The sequence below is a fragment of the Syngnathus typhle genome, linkage group LG2 (genome assembly GCF_033458585.1).
Source record: "Syngnathus typhle isolate RoL2023-S1 ecotype Sweden linkage group LG2, RoL_Styp_1.0, whole genome shotgun sequence".
Lineage (NCBI taxonomy): Eukaryota > Metazoa > Chordata > Actinopteri > Syngnathiformes > Syngnathidae > Syngnathus > Syngnathus typhle.
In genome coordinates, this window is record NC_083739.1 from 14,868,044 (window position 1) to 14,893,207 (window position 25,164).

A 25,164-nucleotide genomic window follows, 5' to 3' on the forward strand; every position below is an offset into this window, starting at 1 on the left:
CTCTTTTTAATGGAGGTCAACGCAGGTCCACTGTGCAGCTGTGGAGATTTGTTGAGGGCGGGGGTGTCAATATTGTTGGAAGACCTTGTCGCTATTAGAGTTGTTGATGTCCATCTAAAGCGGAACAACTTAATGGGGAACAGCAACAGTGCTTTTCTTTTTTTTTCCTTTTTAAATCATGTCAGCACAGCATAGCTCCTTAGCTGCAGATGTTTTATAGCGGCATTTCATCAGACCTTAATAAAAAAAACACATTGTTGTATTAATATTACTGAGTTTTATACAAATCTAGTTTTCTAATTTAGACAGCTTTTGTGTTGGATTATTCAGAGGTTTCCATAGAAACAAAACTGCATAGTCTATTCCAGAGGAAATCATTTCCTTCTATTAGTCTATTTATCCGCTTCTTGCTCTCATGCCTTCCGTCACATTTAAGACATCTTTTAACATTTTGTTCTTAGAACATGACAAATGATGAAACACTAATTACTGTTTTGACAAAAGCGCAGGTTGTAAAGAGGCTAGATAGTTGCTACCGTTTTGCAATCATGATAGCTTCCGCTCTCCTGGGAAGACAATCTCCAAGATAACGGCAAATGTCTGTGGTGGGAATGTTTGCTCTTCACTGTTCTACGTTCAACCTGAAAGAGCATCTATAATCTCAAATACAAGGAGTGACATTTTACGATTGACTAGGCAATTTGACTTAACAGAAAACGTTCCTAGCTCCAAATTTATGCATTTTTGCCCAAGTAAAGCCTAAAGCTTGTGCGAGATGTCTCAAATGACTTTCAGAGCTGTAACATTTTTAGATCCTCACTATCTTTCACAACTGACACCAGGAGCCCTCTGAAAAGGTGGGAGGGTTATTTTATTATTTTTTTTTTTTTCAAGGGAAGTTAATTATCCTTTGAAAATGTTCTATTATGTTTTACCCACAGGTGATTTTATTCATCATTCACATTTAAAGACATAACTCATATTAGAATTTTCATTTCCTCTTTTAGAAATGTCCTCAGAGAAACATAAAAGTGAAAGCAATGGCTCATTATGAAAGAACTTTGGAAAGATCTGTCTGTCTGTCTGCCCATCTGTTGTATAGGCTACTATATTACACACTTCACCCGATTCTTTTTTTGTTTAATTTCCTGAAAAATATTGAGTTCGGAGCTGTGCGCATTCCAGGGTGGAGAAACACTCTCTCATAGATTTGCGTTCTTCAACATAAATCTCTTTATTAACGTCATGTGCAAAAAATATATACAGTATACAGTTTAAGCTTCAGCAAATAAATTCTCCATGTTTTTGATTAAGAATCAGCTAGCATTGAGTAGCCACCTTTCTGTGCCTGGAGTTCATGTGACACAAACAGCTTTGACACATGAGGTTTCACGCAGGGATAGCTTTAAAAGCTTGAGCCCTAAAAACCCTTTTACTGTCATTTCTCCAATCCGATGAGATCTAAACCTATACCACTTCTCCTGCACAACAAAAACACAGCAGAAGCAACACAACATTTTCAGAGCAATTGTCAAATAGCAACATCAACATTATATGTTTTTCTTACATTTGGATTTTCAACAGTTATTGGCTCAACATTCACGTGGTCTGCAAAATGTAAACGGATGAGAGGAATCAGGTGCACTTAAATGCCCCATCCTCCTCGGAGAGGCATATATATACACTATACATATATTTCATTTTTTTTTCTTCTACACACTGAGAACACAGAGAAACAAGAAATCAGAGGTAAATGATGGTTAATACTTTTACACAGCTGGTACGAAATATCTACAAGGATTGAACAGGCAGTTAAATGCGCACTCACTCTGACGAGGCAGTGTGTGCACCCTCTTGGTATCATTGTTCTCTTTAGCTTTTTTTGCACAACAACGACAACAACAACAAAAAGAACATTATGCTACAGAACAGTGACCTTCAAGGATAAAGAACACTTTGAAAAATGCCACACCACTATTGTCAGATTATATTTTTGTGTTATGCGATCACCTTCAAGTTTTTAATCAGGCGTATGGCTGTGGATGGTTTAATACACATTTTCATCCAGTGGTAGAACTGCATTGTTGCCATGGTTACCTGGAGTTTCATGCAAAAGAATGAGTCAGCCAAAACACACCAACTTTAACTCAGTGATGTTTCTGTCCATCTTTGTTTTGTTTTTTTTAATAAAAATATCTTTTCAATTTTTTTTTTATGAAAGCTTAACACACTATTGTGTCCACTGAGTCCTGACTGTTGCCACGGCGACACCGATGGATGCTGCTCATCCCTGCAACCGCGTGGGATTCCTCCATGAGCCAGTGTGATACACTCGGAAAAAGACTCCTCCCAACAGTATGTTCTATAAGATCTATGTTTGAACTTTGACTTCAGAACATGACTTTTTTTCTCCACTATCCTATTGATTTTTTAGTCTACAGAATAATTTAAACTAACAGCATTAAAACAACATTTTCGGTATTCCAATACTTAAGGCAAGTGTATGCTCCTCTCCAAAATCAATGCAATAAATAAATAAATAAATGCATCAAACACGACAAGAGGAACAACAGGTGACACAAGTACAGATGAAAGGAGATGTTAACCTTGAGACAGACTTGTGCAAGTTTAAACCTAAACCATCAATTATTTAAAATCATTTTTCTTAAATCAATACGATGTTTACCAAGGGTTTAGTCATCTGGGGATTGGGAATAATTAATTGTTAGACTGCATCCTATTGTGTCTGTCTCAAGCTAATGTCTGTCTGTCTCCTGGGCTGGTTGTGACACAATTTCCATGGTTTGCTCCAAAATTCAGATGTATCACATTTATGATATGCTCGATTCAAAACTAGATGTATGTATAGATTTGACACATATCAGCTATGTGCCAATCAATACGAGTGCAGCGTAAACTGACAGTTCTGAGGACACTTTCACCTTTGTGTGTCCAAACAACACAAATAGAAATAAAATAACTGCTGTAAATTTGAACATTGGGCATCTGAGCACGTCAGTAATCGCATGTGCTCTATAAACATGAAAAAAGATTGAATGTGTCACTTGAAACATACGCACAAATAGATTTGAAATCGGATGGCAGTCAATTGAAATTGGTTGAGGGGTTTCCAGCCTTAGAGACGTGACAGTGATTCAATACAACAAGTACTTGGGAACATTTTCTTACATCACATCTGTCAATCAATCAGCCCTGTAGGCTATCAAGTGGCTGAAAGCATTAGCATGATTAAAAAGGTGATTATACATGAATACTGAAAACACATCTGCGGAAGGTGCAGCTCACCTCTCGCACTAAAGCCCTAATCAGTATGAAAAGAAAGGAGGGTCGATATATAAATCTACTGAAAATGTGCAGCATCACAATGACAACTTGTGGTTTCTGTTTCAGGGTTAATGTCAGCTTTAAGACACTGAGAAAAGTGACAGTGAGCCCCTTAGTCCCCTTGGAGTGGGATCGGAGCATGGCGATCCCCCTCTCTGGTTGCTCTTCAACCAGACCCCAACCCTCAAAAGTGACCCTTGACCTGTCGAACCGCAACACGGCACCTCCATTCACAAAGCACCTGCGAGGATGCTGATCTTGTATCACTCATGCCTCTTGTGACAAAAAAGAGCCAAATTGTGAGTTCAGTTACAAGCGCCATGCTTGTACAGGCTTATGCTGCATTGCAGAAACAAGGATTCCAAAAGTACATATGAACAAAAGGCAACAACAGAGAGCACAAAACTGAGTAACATGGTTTTTTTTTTTTTAATATCTATATACTTTACCAAATGACCGCATGCAGAAAGAATACAGCAACTTATCTTAACACCAAATTCCGTGCTGGACAGGTTGCTATTAATAACAATATCAAGTAGAAGCAATTGAAACAAACAACGAGGTTACGTAGCTTTTTACATTACATTTCAATCAATTCCCCCACTTTGGTTTTCTATCAGTGTTTCATTGCACTTTTCCTAGAGGGAGATTTGAAACCTTGAAATTCCCAGTTTTCTGGAATGCAGCATAGGAGTTGCTTCAACGTCTAAGCAAAATCACGTTCATACGACCCAGCACAGGTCTTGAGAAATCAAATCTTATGACATGCACGCATATATTCACAACCACCAATTGAAAATCTCAGTTTAAGGCTTCATCACATGACTCTAGTGGACCCATTCGTGATTAAGGAAAGGGAATTTATACATCCCGATGGCCTGATACAATGACCTCAAAAGATACAATAAACCATCATGTTCATCCTTCCTTTCACAAGCCCAAAGCAATTCTGTCAATATACAATCTTCTTAAAAGCACCAAATTAGTGGTTTGAACGTCTTACAGGTCCAGTCTTTGTCTGGATGACGAGACGCGCAATCAGTGGGTCTTGTTGGCAAGGGAATTGGTTTTAAAAGTAAACCTCATCTAGGGTTTATCAGCCAGACAGTCGATTCCATTCTCGTTTTTACCACCCCGTCCGGTTTTCCAGTCGTACAGACTGGCAAACTGGAGTTCTCAGATTCTTTTTCCTTCCGTACCATCATCCTCGTCAGACTCCCCCCCACCCCAGGCCAGTCGTATAGTTGGGGGGCGGGGGGGCTCGCGCCGCTAGAGCGCTGTGATCTGAGTCAGTTCTGTGTTGGAGTTCCCCGTCCCTGGCATCTCTCCCCTCTGCGGGGGATCCACCCCCACCAGGGGCAACTCCACGCCTAGTCACGCGGGATTGGGAGTCCCACCGCCGGGTCCCCCGCCGTCGGCCTTGCAGCTGTAAGCGGCCGCCACCTCCCGGGCGATGCTCCTCATGCGGCCCGATTGCTGGGTGTCGAGACGGAACGGAGAAGGTTGGCAGAACTCACGGAAGCAGCGCTTGAAGTTCTCATCCAGGAAGGCGTAGAGAACGGGGTTGAGGCTACTGTTGACGTAGCCCAGAGCAATGCAGAAGTGCATCAGGACCAAGGTGGACAAGCTGCTCAGGTTGAAGCCCAACGACTGGGCCAGGACCATGATCTGGATGGGAGTCCAGCACACCACAAACACGGCCACCACCACCAGAACCATCCTGGTGATGCGTCGCAGGTTGCGGTCCTTCTCCTTCGAGCCCGACAGGATACGGACGCTGCGAAGGCGCTTGACCATCAGGCTGTAGCAAACGCTGATGATGGCCACGGGGATAAGGAAGGAGAAGAGGAACACGCAAGTGCCAAAGACGGGATCCCAGTGACTTCGCGGCTCAGGGAGGACCACGATGCATTCGACGCCTAGATTCACGAAAACAGATGTGGGGGAGGGGGATCATAAATTCATAGGACTCGCTCAAAATCAGCCAAAGACAGACAGAAAACTGGAACCTTTTGAGCAGCCTTTTTAGAGTCGAAACATGCCACGTGTGTGCTTTGATGCAATTGATTGTGCAACAAATATTGTCTCATAAACACAATCAAAACCTTCTTTGTCATGCAGAAAATGTAGGTGTTATTTGCATACATTGTGAGCACATGAAACATGCAAATAACCCAACGTGATTAGGAAGCCATGCTAATATTAAAAGGCAGAGCAAAAGAAAGGGATGTGAATATATGCATTTGTTATGGCACTTGACGAGACAAAAAGATGACGTGTGCGTCGAGGGAGCGTGACAGAAGACGTGACGCCCGCTTTATTGCTTTTAATTAGAGGCTGCAGTCTGAGACTAATGTGTCTGAGACGACAGACCGATAAGGAGAAATAGAAGAGTGACACGCAGACACAGCAGACCTTAACCGAGGCATTTGTCACCTGTGAAATCAATAACGGCGTAACTAACTATCTACCATCTCGAGGTCAGCCGAATCAAGACTGCATCTGGATCAAAGCGGAATGCAAATGTGACAGTTATGTATATGGATATAGTATAACAGATTGACTTTTTTTCACATTCAAGCCTTTGTGGCTGGCGCTGTGTAAACGCACTTTGGCATTGAGCGGTGCTTCCTTCCACCATTTGACAGAATTTGGAGCTGTCGATGAACTGACTTTAATAATGTGCAACTGGAAGCATGTGCTCAAGCTGATAACAAGAAATACATTTTTAAAAATGGATTGTGTACCGTATTTTCCGGACTATAAGGCGCACCGGACTATGAGGCGCACCTTCAATGAATGGCCCATTTTAAAACTTTATTCTTATATATGGCGCACTGGACTATAAGGCGCACCATTAATGCATCGTCAGATTTTTAATCCAATTCAAATCATTCTCCATTTTATCTTTTTTATTTCAACTTCAAATGCAACAAATGACTTTATAATCGCAAAATAATGCTCTATAGTCTTTTTGATTCATGATTCATAGTCTCAGCAGGCCACTTATGATTAATTTCATGACACAAGGCTTTGGAACAGTTTAAATTTAGGAATTTGGCCCATATATAAGGCGCGCCGGACTATAAGGCGCACTGTCGGCTTTTGAGAAAATTTTAGGTTTTGAAGTGTGCCATATAGTCCGGAAAATACGGTACTACTTATTTTGATCAAGAATCCAGTAGAATTGGGAATATATTCAGATTTTTTATTTTTTTTGCTGAAACCGATCTTTTTAAACACATTCCCTGCACATAATGAATAAGTGCAGTGTAGGTTTCTCATTTTAATCATTTAGTGTTTAATCATCAGCTACACCCGCTTTTAATGCAGGATGTTTAATACCAGCAGAAGAAAAGGTCATTCACTTGATAGCTTTTAGTGGCGATCATTCTTTGTGAATGTCTCACCTTCTCAAATGTTAATTGTCCACTTCCACGCCATCTCTTGCACCAATGGTTGTGTTACATTGCCATAGTTGCAAGGGTGCATTTTGGCCCAAGCTTCTCTTTTGTGGGCACAAATTGTGACGATAGAATGAAGCGACAGCGGGAAAAGGGAGATAAAGATAAAATGAAACGAGGCAGAAATGTTATGTGGAAGGAGAACACATAGGACATAAAAGATGATGTGGTCAAAAGAAAGTAATTCCTAGAGTCCACTAATAACAACACTCAAGATTGCTCCAGGCTGAAACTGGATCGATGCAGAACCACAAATTCTCTGGTCAACATTCATTCCACTGAGTCTCAAGAAGGCACTTAAATGTTTTAGCTGCATTTAGAAGCGCAGCAATTAATCAATAGACAATGTATCAATTAATTAATTATTGACTATTTTTGACTCAAATATTCTAATTATGATTAATTAATAATAATTGATTAATTATTAATAAAAAATAAGCATCAAGAGACCATGTAAATCAGTAAATATTCACAGATTGCTTTTTAAAGTTAGATGAGCTATAGTTGCCATGGTAACAGCCACTGTATGGTGAAGCTACAGGATTCTGACTGTGATTATTACTCGCTTGACTTGCTGCATGTCAAATTTGCATTTTGCATTTATAAACAATAACAAAATGCGGTTTACTGATTCTAATCTAGAAGCTACAAAAGTTTCATTTAGCACACGTGCACAAAATCACAGACTCGATGAATTGATCTGAAAGCAGCTTTTCATACCATTTCCCACACCATTCTCCTGAATACACACACCCATTCAATGGTTCAGTCTGTATGGGCGCACTCACTATGTTCAAAAGAAAATTGTTCAACTCCAATCCTTCTCTCGTTAGTTCTGGTGTCCCCCAGGGCTCTGTCTTGAGCCCCTCCTTTTTATCATCTCCAGTTTTTCTAGCATTGAGTGCGTTAAGCAAGACTGGTGTATGTGTGCATTTTATTTCACGAAAACCGTGATTGTGGAACAATGCCTTCCCGGCGTGTCATGTTGTTTGCCTGCTAAGTTGTTAAAGTAGTGATATAGTACAGCTTAACCCAGTAAAAACTAATTATAAAAGATAGTAAAACAAAAGTCAAGCATGTGGATTAACGTTATCTGATTTGTTAAAAAAGACAATATAGCTCGGCAGCTGGCGCAACCACAAACTACGGGCAGCCAGCCACTTTGTCAGCGGGCCTGCTGGCAAAACAGGACCTCCTCTGGGTAAATGGGGCTTCATGCAGAGCAGCATAGCATTATCAACAACACCATGCACGCACACGCACGCACGCACGCACGCACGCACGCACGCACGCACGCACACACACACACACACACACACACACACACAATCTATCTTGAATCCACATTAAAGCCTTTTAAAACCCACTTAAATGCATCACTGAAGACACCAAGGGTGCCCATGTGGTTGGGAAAATGGTTTGAGGCTGTTTGACCACAGGTTAAATTCCCCTAACTGAAAAAGGCCCTCCTGGGCTCAGCTGGAAAAGCTAACTTGCGTGTGCGCGTGTTTGTGTGTATGTGTGTGTGTGTGAGGGGGCGGGGGGGTATCAATTAGCGCCTCCCCCAATTTAGTACAGTATTAAGTCATGTAGCAATTTATAGAGAATGTAAAAAAGCTTTGGTCACAGCATAGAAAGGTGACTAATAATCTCCAGGAAGTGATGAAAGCAAAACAAATATTTGCAGAAATCAAGTACAAAGTTCACAGTGATGTTCTCTTAAGAGTCTCGTTGTGGCGGTGGAAAAGGAGAAGCAGCGGCAGTAAAGTTTAACTGGAGTGGAGTGATTGTGCGTTGCGCTAATAGACATCTCATTAAATGAAATGGAGTTCAGCGGCGCATCAAGGGAGGGAGGGAAGTAGGGGTGCGGCTCTAAAACCGTTGCGGCTGACATGATTGAACTGTGCAACTCCTTTTAGAGGCAATCAAAGAACAGATAAACTGACTCAGATTAAAGTGTCACATGTGGAAACGTATTACAAGTGTGTTTATGTGGCAAATGATGACTCACCAATGGCGCTCATCTGAGTCTTTTCATCATTATACTTGATTATATATTTATTTTACTACTGTCTGATTTTTGTTTTATTCATATATTCAATCTGTATTGCATCATCAGTGATAATGTGAAAATTTAAGTAGGGGAAATTTTATTCCACTTCCACTACCATTGTATTATTGAACTAAGAATGAAACACACTTTCTATTGTGAGGAAGTTACCCATTCAGTTCTGCGTGGACCAATAAATGGACACGTCGCGTGCATCTAACTCTACTTTTACCCTAAAATCTCCTATCAAATAAATGTCACTTGTAATTAACATCTGTTCCTCATTGCACTCACAGGAAGTAAATAAATGCCATCCAATGATTAACTGCAGAGTCAAAATTGAGCTTTGTACATAAGACAAATTATGCCAGATGTTGTTTAAATGCCACAATGCGAGAATTCATAACATCCACAGTGACGAGACGTTTTGCTGGCAAATAACTTGATTGTTCATAAATTGTATGTGTCGACGCCATTAGTGAGATGCGACGCCATAAAAAGGTGTAAAAAGCGAGAGCAAGCACATTTGGAAACAAGTTCACGCATACTGCAGGGTCCTGCTGAAAGATAGCTTCGAGCCATTTTGTTCCCACGAATTTCCGTCGCTAATGGATAATGAAATATAAATGCTGTGTGGCAGTGTTTCGCCACAGTTTTGCATATTAATCCGAGATGAATACATCCCAGCTCACATGTGTGGTGCACATGAAAACCGATACCGTGTAAATACAATGAGCTAGTTACTCACTATTATGTTCTTGCTCCTCCTCAACGTTGCCCATTACCATGGCCGGAACTCCAAAGGCTGACGCCAACACCCACACACAGATATTCACCACCTGACCAAAAAAGGCACGTAATTAGTTTGCAAAGGAGCTAGACAGAGGGCTCAATTATAATTGCCTGATAAGTCAATAGAAAACGCCCACGCTAGATTGTCTGAATGGGAGTGATGGTGTTGTGCACCGAGAGAGAGAGCGCTGACAGCAAAAGGAAGTCATACTCAGATAAAAACAACAACAACAACACGTTGAGGCTTGATTCTTTGATGCCAGATCGAAGTATCGTACTGGATTATTCTTTTCATGCAGAGCCAAACTGGGACACAACGGGGGGAAAAGAGCAAGGTGCTTCATCACAATTTTGTTATGCCAAGCACACATTTTACCTTGGCCTTGTGAGGTGTCCTCATGTCCAGAGCTTTGACGGGGTGGCAGACCGCCACGTACCTGTCCATGCTCATCACTGTCAGCGTGAAGGTGCTGGTGAACATGTTGTAATAGTCGATGGATACGACCGCTTTGCACAAGGCGTTGCCAAACGGCCAGAAGCCCAGAAACACGTCGGTACCCTGGAAACATTCCCAAATTAAAACCATGAGGATGTGGAGGTCCCGTCTACACTCAAACGCTTCCATGGAGAGTTCATGATTCAGTCGAGTGGAGCGTGGAAGCGCTTCACCTTTCTCTTGCACTGTTTTGATCCTTACGCTGATTAAACTTCATTTGCACATTAATTAAATATGTAAACAATTATTTGGCCTTGATGACCCGAGGCAAAAAAATCACTGATTGTCGTTGTTAGCAAGATTGCACACATAACTTGGCAGATGAACTAAATATATATATTAGATTATTATAGTATTCTAATAAATTTCCAATCAATCGTGTGAATGCTAAAAGACATTCACGTTTCATGGCAGTTGACCAAGTAGGAACATTTTACGCTGGAACAACGAAATATGAGCAGTATATTCTGGTCGACAAGTTCAAAGTTCTCAGCCTCAGTTTGAGATAAAAGTTTAATTCATTTTGTGAAATGCGCGTAACTCAAAATACGTGTCTTGCAAATAATCTTGCCCATTAAAATGAATAGAAATGAAATTAATTTAGCCCCGAAATCAATACAAATTCTAGGTAATGTGTTTTTACAAAGCTTTGACTCAATTATGTTGTACTTTAAAAAACAAAAAATAAAGACATTATTAAAGATACGGTAAAGAAATTGCTGCATTTTTTTTGCTCTAACTCAATGGATATTGAGTTGCTCTTGGCCACCTGGGGCAGTATAATGGACACAAATGGGTAAATATGAAGAGAAGATCAGTCCTCAATAAGCAACAATATTTTTTGTAATTCTATGCACTGTATAAATAAAATATATGCCCATGAGCAGCAGTGTATTGTTTGTCTACATGTGTGGTTTCACCAAATGTGTTGAATTATTCATTGATTTGCGCATAAAAACGCCGCTAAATAAATGACAGAAATTGGTTTTTGTTGTTGTCGTTGCAAGTCAGGGTGTGACATGAAACAGCCTGAAGCATTACCTTGTTGATTTTGATCATTCGCTTACCTGGAATGGTAAAGTGGCAAGGAATAAAGAGTCAGCCAGAGCCAGATTGAAGATGTAGATGTTGGTAGCCGTCTTCATCTTCGTGTACCTATGGACATAACACACGTAGACATAAATTGCTTTAGTTATCTGCATGACAAATAGAAGGATGATGTTGACGCGGGATTAAAACTCGCAAAGGTGCGCTGTCTGCTGTTTATGGTGGGGAAATGGGGGCACTTTAATCAGACCTTGGAATTCATTTCAAGCATCACTCTGAACCAGCAGGTCCTAGTATCACTGGACCGACTTGGCCCTTTTCAAGTGGTATTAACATGAGTGATGGAAGAAGCATTCCAACAATAACTACTGGAGGGGTTTTGTTCATGTCTCCAAAACCCCAAAACATAACCGCCAAGTAATATCCAAAGAAAGTTGTTTGAACTAGGCCAATCTCATTCGAATCGTTTTGTCCATCAAGGGCAAATGTATGACTTATTAAATTGAATAGTTCTTTGATTGATTGCGTAATCATACTGAGTAATGAATCAACCACCAAACAAATTAGATTGGGATTCAACTCCCTATTTGCACTTGGCTTCAAAGCCAAATTTGTACTCAAAGTAGAGAGGGTCAGTCAGGACATGAGAGCACTGTGGCTCTCAGAACTTACCACGAAGAACAATAAAGAAAGATCATTGGTACAATCCATCATTGCCTGTGGGTTTTTGGCCATAAAAAATGCACTTTCAAGCCAATAATTAGGGACAAGATCTTAAAAGTAGTTTTGCAGCTGCTGTGCTTGTAAATTCACTGCACCATCCCTCGTCCAATTGGCATCGAAACTTTCCTCAACCACAAGTTCCTCATTTGCACCTTTCCGAGTCAATTTTCTCGTCTAATCTCGCGTTTCCTCTTCCCTACATTAAAGTAGCAAGGAGGAACCAGGATGAAGGGAATCTGTAATCTGATGACTCTTTCATCCGGCGTGCTGTTCACTTTCAAATATTCATCATCACTTTGAATTATTCACACGCCGCAGTCAGCGCTGTGTTGGCTTGTCACTGCATGAACAGGAAATATAGGCTCTGTTAACGTTTTTTTGGGCTTTCATTTTAAACAGCACTGCATTTGCGGAATTAAATTGTTTTCTTCGAATCTAACAATTGCAAACTCTTTAGCACAGATTATTTGGTCACACTATATAAAGGTGACTTTGTTGTTATTCTTCTCCTACTATATTCTAATATTAATACTTCATTTGTGGTTGAATTGACTGTTTTCACTGTCTTTGTGGTTGTCCCCATTGAAATATATAAAGCACTTTGTTACAGCTCCTGCGCTACATGAAAAAAAGCTGCACTGTATTGTATGAAAAGAAAACGTAATAAACTTGCCATTTCAGGAGAAGCAAAACACAGGAGACAATTACTAAGGACATTTTAACAAATGGCCAAATGGTTTTGCTACAGCTCGTATCTCACTGAGCTACAAGTGTTTGTCATCTACGTATTACCGTCAGATTTTCCCAATCCCATGTGACCAATAGCAGCTTCAGCTGTGTTTAATAGTAAGTGTCTGAAAAGCTTTTCCCTCCTTCTTAATCCTTTCCAAACAACCATTTCCTTTCTTATCACAGATTACCTCCGCACTCTTTTCACACAGCTCGTAAAGACCTTAAGACCTTTCATACGGTGTCCTCTTGATGACAGCCACAAACCCAATTCAGTGAGCGCTCGCTTGTGCGCAGTTATCACAACCCCCTTGATGACACCAAATCAACACTCTCCTTCAAGAGTCTCAGTAAACCATTCTCATGATCAGATGGAGTTTTTTTTTTTTTTGTGACGTACTGATGTCAAGTCTAACATAGCGTCGCATTTATGAAGGCTTCAAACACACACAAGCACACAGTACTAAATTATGAAACTTTAAATTAACTACAAAAACATTATGTGTTAAAAAATTGTCAGTATTGAGTCACACAAATATTGAGGCATCTGGTTCGACCGTAAACTCACATTTACAACTCATATCTTTCAAATGGGGTTACGGTGACATTATTTATGGACATGCAGTTTTATTCACTACTGGCATGGCGATAGCTACTCCACACTTGAACGAATTTTATATCAAAGGTGGGATGGGTGCCTATTAGATATGCACCGGCTCATTTTCATTTACAGTCTGGAAAGGCAACACGCTAACCTACATCACCACGTCATTCAACTGGTCACATAATTAACGACATTGGTTAAATGCTCAAGACTGATCTTAGTCAAATTACTTTCAATGTTTCTACACACAAACGCACACGCACGCGCACACACACATGAAAAGTGTTAAGGTGCAAGAGTGCTCCTCCAGTCCCAATCTCCAAGTGTCCTTGAACGTGACACTGAGCCCCTAATCTCTGATGAGATGGCGGGTACCTCGCATGGCTGCCTATGTGCACACATAGAAAGACAAAGCGCTTTCCTCCCCAACTGCATCAGTGCACATACATAATTCGGAATTGTGAATAACGGAATTTCTGGACTATAGAGCGCACCTGCAGATAAGCCGCGCCAGCAGTTTTTTTTTCTAGATATACTATAAATCACGGGTGTTTCAAATGAAATGTCCTCATTTAACAAAATAACTCATTTTAAAATATCCTAAAAATCATGAAAATCCATAGATAAACCGCAGAGCCCAAAGTTTATAGTCCGGAAATTACCGTAGATGACAAAGATTGGTTGTCTATCGTTGACTGGTAGAAAGAAAACAAGGCACATGTATACATTAAAAAAAAAAAAAAACTTATGCAAAAAGTCCAGAAAATATGGTGCTATCGTGACTAGGAGAAAGACAACTAGGCATATGTATGTACAAAAATCGATAAATGAATAATAATTTGACAGACTTTTTTGCACTGCTCAAATCTCCACCAAATGGAAAAGAGTGATGAAAGTGAAGTGGCCTCGACGGCTGTCTTGGGGCTAACATGTCACACACACTGTGATCATTTAACAGCTTTCTTCTCCCTGGGAGGCAAGAGCCAAGATGTTTGTCACCCACCAGCAGCCCATTTCTTTGTCGAGCTGCACAAGAATTGGAGCAGCCCCATGGGGAGCATCCATGGGAGTTTGTTGGATCATCAAGAGAGAGAAAGGAGCCGATGTGACTGAACATGTGACCTTTGTGTCACGGGATAGTGGCAATTAAAGCACAACATCACACCTTATCTCCCCTCATCCTCCGGCGGTAAAATACATTTCTCTCTCAGCTCACCTCCAACGCGGTTCTTGTTCAGCGCACATTTTTTACACATTCAGCCGAGGGAAACCTGACTTGAAGGTGTGTGCTGTTTGTCACATGGCTTAGAACATCCGTTGTTAAATACTGGCTGTTGGGTGCCATTTTGGATCTGTGAACGTCTGAGTATAGTATTTTTAGGACTTGTTCTGCTACAACAAACTCACCAAAGAATGTGAAACTACACAACCTTAAACTATATCTCTTGTCCTCTTCATTAGGGCTGCCATTGCAATTTCTGAAAGGAACTAGTCATATTTATCAAACACTCCTGAAACATAATCGGCTACAGCAGGAGCTCATCTGTCAACACTTGCATGATCAAACGCCCCAAAGTGTTCCTTCACTTTACAGGCACCTTCAATTTTTGACCTTCAGCGGAAAATGACCAATTATCTTATGTAATTCAAAAATGGGGGCGCCCCCGTGGTGCAGCTTCTTGAGCTGACGGGATTAAGTCCCTTTACAATGACTTTGAATTCGATTTTAGTGCCAGGTCAATGAACTACAACTAATTGAGAGAGAGAGAGAGAGAGGTAAATGACAACTATTGCATCTATCTTGAAAAGTACTCTCAGCAGTGTGCGGTTACTGAGATGGTCGACATCAAAAGCTGCCGGATGATTAGCAAGGCACTCATACCATCACTCTTGGTGACCAACGTTCACTAACTGGACAATAAAATGGACTTACTCTGCCTGAGGTTGGGACACAGTTCCAGCGAGATTTGTTCCGTGCTTTGTTTGACCGAAACAATATGTCTGACTCATCCTTTGAAATCGAGGGAATACAGCTGTTTTGTGGTAGCTCTGATGCCCGTTTGGGGAAGAAATGCAGTGCGAGTTTGTAGCGAGAAAGGTTGATGGACTTAAATGGAGCCATTCCTCTGAGGAAATTGAGCATTAGACCGTTAAATGCCGGCCACACTACTTGCCTTGCAGATTCACAGCTTTTTACCCCAGCAGTGTTCACAAGTTCCAGAGCTCATGCTCATGCTCATGGTATAATTAAGAGAAGGGCAAAGGGAGCGTCACAACACCATTAGTTCCCTACGATCCAAGCAGAGATGAGAGCACTGTTGAAGGCTAGGGATGCTGCCTTCAGGGTACAAGAAGCAAGAACGGAGCTCAAACTCTTATGCTCAAAGAATCCAGATGCCCTCAATAAATCCTTCCTCGGCCTTGAGGACGCTGCCCAGCAGACGAAAAGAACCCAAGGGATTCCTGGATTTCCTGACCAAAGACATGTCGGGATCCACTCGACCATCTCCTCCTCCATCACCATCAGCATTGGCTCCCCCGTGGCCTGTGTGCCAAGCATATATGACGCTCTTGATTGGGGCAGTCTGCTGTTTTAGTTTGGAAGGAAACACCAGCATCATCGCCAAAAACATTCTGTCTTACTCCTGTCCTTTCACCACCTGAGTCTCTCATTAGGGGAACTAGCTAAAAAAAACAACCCAGAGAAGGCTTGGCTGCACACATGGCCTTATGTATGTATTTCCAAATGCCCAACCAAGCTCAGCATCTGCTACCAGTGAGAATAAATTGTGTGCCCCACCTGCAACAATCCCATCTTTTTGGGGGTTGACTTTGGTTAAGAGTTGGGGTAAACCCTTGGCAGTGTTGAATGGAACATCGATACGTTTCTTATTTTTCTCAATGCGCAAGTGTCTTGCCATTCACATACACGATGTAAACATCAGCTTGAGAGAGAATGAAAGAGGAAAAAAATGACTTTCATGCCTCATTGATCAAGGCCACCATTTCTATGCCAGAACTACCATTTGACAAGAAGATCTGTTGCACCTTGTTTTCTGAACCAGGCTTTTTTTTTCCCATGATCATTAGAAAACATTCAAATGAGCTACGCTTGGCTAATAAATATCCTAATCCAAGTGAATGTCGCTTTGTGCCGTGCAGAGTCGACAGCGATCATTAGCAGACACTCACAGCTACGAGAAGATGAGGAGGGCCTCAAGGATGAAAGACTAAAATCAGATAATAAGGGATGAAAAAATAAACAAAAGAAAAGGTTCCGCTGCACCAATCAAGTTCGGTCGGCTTTCCTTTGTTCTTAGACCGCCTGAAAACTGAATGCAGCAAGTCAAATCATTCCAGCCCAATTAAAATGAAGTTTGTTGCAGCAAGAAAACAGCAAGCACTGTAAAATGTCATCGTTTTAATGCCTTTTTTGCAGTTTGGAGAGGATTGTCAGAGTGAGGCTGAGTTCTGATAAAATCCAACTATGTATCTGTCGGCGTTTCTGCTTCTTTTTCACAGGTAGCGTCTGTGAGCAGGGTGGCTGAGGACCGGGCGGTGTTTCTAATTGAGCCTGAATAAGGTGGAGCTTTTAAGGAGCTTCCATCTCCCGCATCTACCCTGCTTACCTTGTGGCAGAAACCATTCCTCCCTGGCGGTACTTCACTCTCTCCACCTTTTGAAGGACCCGTTCTGTTGCTCCTGTCCCGGATCTTCAGTTCTACTAATTCATCATCTTTCAATAACCACTTAAAATTCGCTTCGGACTTCTGAGTGTGTTCTGCATGTGGGCCAAAACCATGACAATCTCTTGTGGAAACTCTTTGCTTGGGTTGTTATGGAAACATGGAGGAGTCCTTGAAGGGTGCTCAGAGAGGCTTCAACTTGAGCTTCGGCCTTGGGCCAGCTCACTGCTCACTGCTTGCTTCGCTTTGATTATGTTCTTCTCTGAGATGCAACTTCTTTTGTGAAGAGTGCAAGAGAAAATGGATGCTTGTCGGAGTGCCTGTTCGTAGCCCTCGTTGTTGTTCAAAATGCTTTTTACGCTGCCTGACAGCTTCCTGATGAAATGCACTCAAATTCAGCGCTGATTTGAACACCCACCGCCTGCGTTGCATTTCCAGTCCGACAGACCTGTTCGCAAGACTTTCATCGGAGTCATCAAAAACATATTAGCTAAAACAATAATTTGATAGGTTATAAACTTCACCAGCCGGGGATTTGGGATGCTGCTCGATTGCTAATTTCTTCAAAAATAAATATTCCCATTGGAAATGTGATACAATAAGAAATAGGACACATAAAATAGAATCGAAACAACCTGTTCTAAGGTCAAACTCGCACTCCAAACCTTTGTTAACTGCAACTACTAATGACTATAACTTTACCGTTAATCCGTTCCGTTTTCTAGGTTTGACAAGCTGAGGCCGAAGGCACTGTGATGTCATTTTCAGTCGACAGCAAGTGGCAAAATGGCCACACCCGAGGAAACGATAAAAACAGGTGGATTTTGCTGCTTTATGCATATTCCACAGATACGATATTGATCAGAATGGTATGTTTAGAATAATGGAGACGCATGCAACATATTATTGCAAATACAATTTCCGACTTGCCCTTTAACTGTCACTCCAGAAAAGAATGTACTGTACCCGATGTTATAATTCAATTTGAGCTGGTATCATGGAAACAGAAAGATAAAGTCACGAGGAATGAGTCACTTAGAGCTCAACGATCACAAAATGTGCTAACTCTCTGAGTCTAATTATGAACCTTTTTGCAGTTTACCATTGACAAGCTATTTGTGTACTCGTTTTAATCTGGACTATTCAATTATGGAATTTATCACAGGATTTATCGACACTTTCTGCAACACCACAAAATGGGGCCAAAGCACCCTAATCTACTTTGCAGAGGAACATCTGCAGTTAGAGGGTCAACTTTAAGCTGCTGTAGTGACGAGCTAAGATCATTGATAAAGAACATTTGAGCAATCCATATTTATGCGACTGACAGGACTCATAGATTTATATGTTGGCTGACTGGATATTGTAATGCATGACCCTACTCACAATGGCAAGAAAATGATTGATACGAGATGCGACTTGAGAGGACGAGGAAGGATGAAACCGTAGACCGATCGGATGACTACAGGAAACCTTTCAGGAAATCTTCATTATGGTGTGTGTGATTGCGTCCCATACAAAATGTGGATTTCTTGGATTCATCAAGCGATGACATCATCTTTGTTGGCATTCCAAGGCTTCTTTGAGTCCTTCTACGAAAATGAATCATCCTTTCACTTTTTTTCCTGCCTCCCACTGTTACCGCCTCCCCTCCATCACGGCCGAGTCATCGTGACACGCCTCTGAGTGTCTTTGGTCGACATTACGTAAATCTCATGCTGTTAAAACAAAACGAGAGACAATCTGAGGTCATGAGTAAGAACAGTGTTTAAATTGGGGTTAAAGGTCAGATTATATTTGGCCTCTGTGACATCCCCCATCTGCCAACACAGCTTTCTTTATAGACCCAGTCTAATTAGAAGGCTAGTAGTCGACAGATGACACTACAAAATAAAAACAGTCTATTTGAAAGGGCTATTTTTAAACTTATCACTAGACAGTTTTTTCACAGTTTCCTATGTCACTGTTGTCATGACAACACATTACTTTGGGCTTCATTTACTACGGTACCACATAGCAGGTTCGAAATTGCATATTGGCTCACTCGAACAGATGGCACAGGTGTAAAAGTGATAACCGCTGTATTTAAACGCCACAATTTGTTTAATTAAACGAGTCAGGGGTGCCAATGTGCACAACATTGCATTTACAACGTGCGACAGCACACCCGGAAAACTGTCTGCTCTGCTTCCCGATGTGTATGATGAATTGAGAAGTTGAATTATGGTGTTGAAGTGTGTCCTCCGCAAGGAAAGTTTTACAGCTTTTTTTTTTTCTATTAGTCCTTTTTCTGACTCTGGTTTGTGTTGGCTTGCTCGCCTCAATGCCCCCCCTCATTCATCATGCCAATATCCCATAGATAATTTCAAGTGTAATGTTCCAAATGCACACATTAGAATTGTTTTGAATTGTAGAAAAAGGAGATGTCTCTCGATGAGTTGTCATGTTAGCTGTCGTGTTAATACTGAGATGTGAAATCATTCTGAACTACTGTGAAGTTGATTGATATCACCGATGTGGGTCGTACATTTGCAGGAAATGTATTTAAATAGCTTTTACTGTGAGTAGGTTTCAATTGCATGAGACCAAAATATTGTTTTCAACAGGCCACTTAACTCACCAGTCACCTTCAATATCGCCGCACTAATCTCACCGTTTCAGAATGTGTTTAATTTATACTGTCACTGCACAGCAGATGCTTCTCTGTTTTACAACTTTGGACGCTCTGTTCAACAGAGAGTTACTCTTACCTTATAATGACGTACATGACCAGGAAGTTCCCCACCAGGCCGATGACACAAACGATCATGTAGGCCACCACGATGGTGACCCTCACTCCCGTCGGCAGCAGGGCGTCGGTCTCATTGTAGGCGCTGCTGAAGTTGTTCTGGAAGAACGAGTCGTTGTACAGCTGCAGGTGACTCAACTCGGCCAGAAGGAGCTCGTCGGGGAAGTCCATGTCCGGGCGAGTTCCAAGGGGGCTAGGATATGCCGGGTAATTATGCAATCTGACCTGAGAGGGACGCAAAGAACATTTTGAGTCTCTCTCTGCTGATATACAAAAAAAACATACTGGCCTATCCGATGAAAACATTTCTTATTGATCTCAGACACTGACTCTGTTGAGTAAAAAGTAAAAAAAAAAAAAAAAAACAGGAAGTGAAAGGATATTCCACAAACCTTCAGCTATTTAGCTATCTCGAACATTGACTTAAGATCTAGAAATAGCTGTGATCTCTAAGCCAAGAACTTGTTGAATATTACCTCAGACAGTCGGATGTGAAGAAACATTAAATGCTAATATGCAGCGCTTGCTTTCTTGCATCAGCTGCTGCAACAACACCTCAAATTGTCACCACGAAAGCGACTCCTGCGCTCTGCCTCTCGTCAGTCATGAATATTCATTGGAACGGTAACTCTGAGGCTGCAGCATCCCCGCTGTTACTGCCAGCCTCAATACACGTAAGCTATATATGCGCTAGATTGCCTCCACCCTTCTTTCCCGCATCTCGCCGTACTGATACGCAATTCCCATTCAGGCACTGCAGGGTGGAAAAACCAGGGCGCATTAGTGCAACGCAACATGTTCATTTTATGATGACAGGTGCTCATTACAGATCTTGCGTAAGAAAAAGCGTCACATTTTAAACTAATTGATGTACGCTGTTGAAGGGAAATCAGCAAGATAGTAAGCATGTGTGTTACGTTGCCGATTGCTGGCCTGACAAGACTGTTTTCGCGTTGTCAACAAAGTTGTCTTCTTTGTGCGACTGCATATGAAATACTTTTTTTTAGGGACACTACAAATCAGATTAACTAATCTCTCTTTCTGTATTATTTGTTTTTGTACTCTGGAGTCATCGATGAACAAAAACACAAAGGGCAGAATAATAGACTGGAAAATAGACACTGCCACTGAAATGGGAGTCCCTCATCGCATTAAAAACCTCTAATGTGGTGAATTGATTCCTAATTTAGAAGATGGAAGTTTAGTGAAATGTCCACCCTAATATATGTAATTATAGAATCCATGCCAACCTCTACAGCAGACGCTGTGCCTTATTTGCAAATGTACTTGCTAAAATATACATCCTTCACCTCTTAAAGAGTTGATTGGGACTGGATCTGTATGACAAGCCTATAAAAATGCCAAGGTTTCCTTCTTTACTGAGAGCTTTTACTCCGGCCTGCAGTCCACATGTGCCTCACAGTCCAGACATCTCAGAAGTGAATGTCGGCTCAGCGCCCCTAATGTGGAGTTTGCATGTCTCACAAAAATAACTACACCCCTCACATTTTTATAAATATTTCATTACCGTATCTTTCTGTCTGTCTGGTCTCAGCCACTCCGATGCAACTCAGTCCCAGGGTGTTAGCAATATGTACAGCAGCGATTATTTTTTTCCCCATCCTGAGGCTTCTTTGCCGTATTGAACTTGCAATGACGGGTATGAGAGAATGAGAGCGCTAACACAGAATGCAACACTGCTCCCATTTCACACCTGAGCTCTATGAAAAGAAAAGAGTCACGTAACGAAAGAAAAAATAGGTAATTGGGCCTAATTTGGACATTTTCGCATGTGCATTGCTGCCAGCGATTTTGACATTAATTGGTATGTTTTGCGATAAGATGAGGGGGCAGGAATTAGGCTGTAATATAAGTTGTACACTACTTCAACCATTTAGCAAAGTGTCTTTTTTTTTTTTTTTTAAAGTGACGTCTATAACCGCTTTTGTGACTAGTTCGTTAAATTATAAAAGGTGACAGGAGTGGAAATCAAGAAGTTTCTGCCCTCTTGTGAACTCAAAGCTAAGCTCTTGTTTGGAAACGTTCCACCACTCTGTGGGTGTTGCAGGACTTCCAAAACGCTGCCTGGCTGGCGAGGACAGCGTAAACCAAGTTGTGCAGTGGCGTGGAAGCATTTCAAGCAGCCTCAATCATGTTCCAAGGCCTCACAGTTTTACGAGTAATAGCAGTATGAGTGCTTTGCTCGTCTTTCTCATGTTTACTTTACTTATATACGGCGTTGTCACAAAATTCAAACAGTCGAGTGATTTTATTATCTGGAATTCAATCAACAATAGGGGTTTGCACATTGGCCTCTTACTTGAGAGGTTCCAGCTTCAAATCTTGGCTCTGCACCTCCTAAGTTGACTTTCTCAACTTGTACGCTTTAAAAGCTTACAACTTATTGTACGGGCTCCTTCATTGAGGAAACATCAGCCATTGTCAAGCTGCTTTTGAGCGTGTCACCAAGAGAAATAAACAGGAGCTTCACAAAACACAACTTAAATTGGGGTGCAACAAAATGATGATCGTTTTGGTTTGTATGGTTTATGTATTCCCTTTAGTGACCACCCAGAGTGAGAATATTCACAAACAAGACCACCCAGTTTGTTATCACTGCATGTCAAGAAGAATCACCGACAATTCGTTTTCATCACTGGAAGTCGTATTCACGCTGGACTCACTGGAAATTTACCACACACAATTACAGGGAGGGGAAAATTCATCCAGCACGCTAAGTAAAAACAAAAAAAAATCATCAAAAGCAGTTGACCTTCCCTGAATGAACGTGCGGCCATGAAGGACAGCCTGCATCTGACTGATAAATACAGCACATGCTCAGTACGTCAATAAATCTGTCTGAGTGTGTTTTGTTTTCCAGGTTCAATCTCTGCGAGTGTGTGTATGTGCGCGTGTGTGTGTGTCTGCGCTTTGATGAATATGCACTCATTTCACAGTCCAAAGTGTGTGTCCATGTAAGGCTTCCTTCTCTTCGATGACAACATGAAGCAAAACAAAGCCAATCTCTTGGTCCCAATCAGGTGCACTTGTTGCATTATTAACATTACAAAGAGCCACTCCGGTTATATGAAGAAATGCAAAGTGTATTCCTGACTGTTGTGCAAACAAGTTGCGCTGACATAAACACATTCAGTGAAAATGGAAGCTGTGGAGTAGTTTTGTCTTCCAGACTCATCCAAATAGTTTTGGTTACATAAGTAGTTCTTATGCTGCATTCAAGGAAAGTGGGCAATTATGAAACGTACACTAGAACGAATTGAGAATTGAGAGGCCCAGAGTTGCAAAGTCGGAGAAAAAATGGACCCTGAGTTCACCGACGGACAATGTGATGTCACTCGACAATGGCGACCGCGCGGAGATACACTCTGTGATTGTCTCCAAGATTAAAGAGTTCTTTATTTATATAAATTTAGGACATTAGGAAAAAGTTCTACTTGAGGTCAAAATGTATTGTGATAAACAAGAACAAGAAACAAGCTCTGGGAATCAGCCATTTTTGTTGTTTACATTTGTCTCAAACACTTTAAGGTCGCATCTGAGAAAATCCGAGTGGGCTAAATCTGACTTCCCACCTTCTTGAATGCATCATTCCTAACCCGGAGTGATGACACTGATGACAAAGAACATGCACACACACATTCACACAAATGTGCCCACTCGCAGTGTCTGTTTCTACCTCAGAGTAGCTAGCTTGCTGTAGGTCACAATAAACAGTTACTAATACTAGCTCAGAAAAAGGTGAGGTTCCGGTTCCAGATTTAGTATCTATATTCTAAAGTGTCTACTTTACAGTTTTGGGATTAGATTCAATTTCGTGTGCATGTATTGGCCTGGAATGAAAGTACCAATTTCCAAAAAATTTCCAAAAAAGGGAAAACGTACTGGCAAAGTGAACGTGTCGGACGTATCGGCAGTCCAACAAAAGGTAAATGCAAACACAATTTTCTTTTTTAGAAGTACTCGTGCGGGGAAACACACAATGCTTAACATCCACAAGCCAAGGTAAATTTATTTGCTGGTTCAACGATCCATTGAAAGTTAAGCGCCAGAATAATACTTTTGGCCTGTTTGTTGATGTTGGTCAGCACATACGTAAAGCAACAAGTCTGAAGGGAAGGATCTCTTGAAAAACAACCAAACAGTAATAAAACACATAATTGACGTTTTTAGTCTCAATGTTGTAAGATCAACTTCACGCATGACCTCCCCAGAATGCAAACATAATGCCATTAAACCAAATAAAAGCCTATGAGAATTTTCTTTCATATTTTTTCCATCTGGTTATTTTTGCATGCTTGCCAGAAACGTCTTTGGTTTTTCCGCCATGCAGATGAAGAGCAAACTGTCAGCATCAACAACTGGAGTCAATAAATCACAGCAAAAGACCCACAATGCATCACGCACTCGAGTGGAAGAAGTCACTTCGGCCAACGACAGACAGACAGACAGACCGACAGACAGGTGTATCCAATTGAAGGCAACATATTGCAGCCCTCTCCCTGTCGCGTGCAACCTGTCACTTACGCACCGCGTTACAAACTGCAGCCGCATTTTTGCACACTGAACGCACCATCTGCGCGGCGTGTTGACACAACCGATTGCAGATGTCTTCAAAACCTCGCCGCAATGACCCGCTCACTCTGTCGCAGCGGGCTAAGTCTGCATTTGGTGAAGCCCAGTCCGATCTAGATCCCGTTCTTGGTCACGGTCCTACCTTTTCTTTCTGCAGCTACGCCGCAAGTTGTTGTCGCTTGACTGCAGCGTCTTGCTGCCTTCCTCTCGCTCCCGTTTCACTCCGCAGCCTCCTGCGCCGGGGAACAGAAGAAGATGATGAAGAACAAGAAGTGGAAGGACTAAGGTGGTCCAAAAGCAGTCGGGTCCGGTGCGGTTGGAGGGGAGGGAGGGATGGAGGGAGGAGGGACGAAAGGCTTTACCTCTCCGCGCGGAGCATTCCGCATCAGCCGGGTGGCAAACGGGCTTGGGGAGGAGGTCGGTGAAGAGGGGTGTGTAGGGTCGGGGCGGTGTGTGTGTGTGTGTGTGTGTGGGGGGGGGGGGGGGGGGGTTGGCAGACCGAGGGAGGGGGGGGGGGGGTTATAAAGATGCTTCCTCCTCCCCCCCGACACTGACAGATCAACATCTCCCCTTCATGCTCTCCAACACTTAGGAAAAACGTGCTTAAAACGTGTAATTAGAAAGCTATTTAGTTACAGCTAGTTTGTATCAAATTATAGTCATGATTTTGTTCAAATCTGGATTTGAATTCGTTCCCATCCCCAACAAGACCACAGACTGTTTTTTTAATCACTTCTTTTTCCTTCTTCAAATTGTCTCCTTAATTGTCTCCTTTTTAATTTCCTAAATTCCTTTCTTCTCTTCTTCCTTGCCTCGTTGTTCTTTTCTTCCATCCATCCTCATTACT

The 25,164-nt window shown here is 41.7% G+C and overlaps 1 protein-coding gene across 1 annotated transcript; it reads right to left on the reverse strand.

Annotated features, from left to right (window-relative positions):
- Nucleotides 1-1,248: 1,248 nt before the first annotated feature.
- oprl1 (opiate receptor-like 1) lies at nucleotides 1,249-24,705 on the reverse strand. Its single transcript, XM_061273002.1, has 6 exons — nucleotides 24,460-24,705; nucleotides 19,687-19,949; nucleotides 11,215-11,302; nucleotides 10,028-10,210; nucleotides 9,608-9,698; nucleotides 1,249-5,264 (listed from the first exon to the last, which is right to left on the reverse strand). The coding sequence occupies exons 2-6, from the start codon at nucleotides 19,893-19,895 to the stop codon at nucleotides 4,720-4,722; spliced, it is 1,116 nt and encodes a 371-aa protein (XP_061128986.1). The 5' UTR covers nucleotides 19,896-19,949; nucleotides 24,460-24,705; the 3' UTR covers nucleotides 1,249-4,719.
- Between the last annotated feature and the right edge of the window lie 459 nt (nucleotides 24,706-25,164).

What these genes read in the sequence shown, in the direction of transcription:
- oprl1 (XM_061273002.1), bottom strand. Translation starts at nt 19,895, where the DNA reads ATGGACTTCCCCGACGAGCTCCTTCTGGCCGAGTTGAGTCACCTGCAG. An exon ending in TTGCCACTTTACCATTCCAG is followed by an intron (nt 10,211 to 11,214) that starts GTAAGCGAATGA and finishes GAATGTTTCCAG; the next exon opens with GGTACCGACGTGTTTCTGGG. An exon ending in GGAGGAGCAAGAACATAATA is followed by an intron (nt 5,265 to 9,607) that starts GTGAGTAACTAG and finishes TCGTGAATCTAG; the next exon opens with GCGTCGAATGCATCGTGGTC.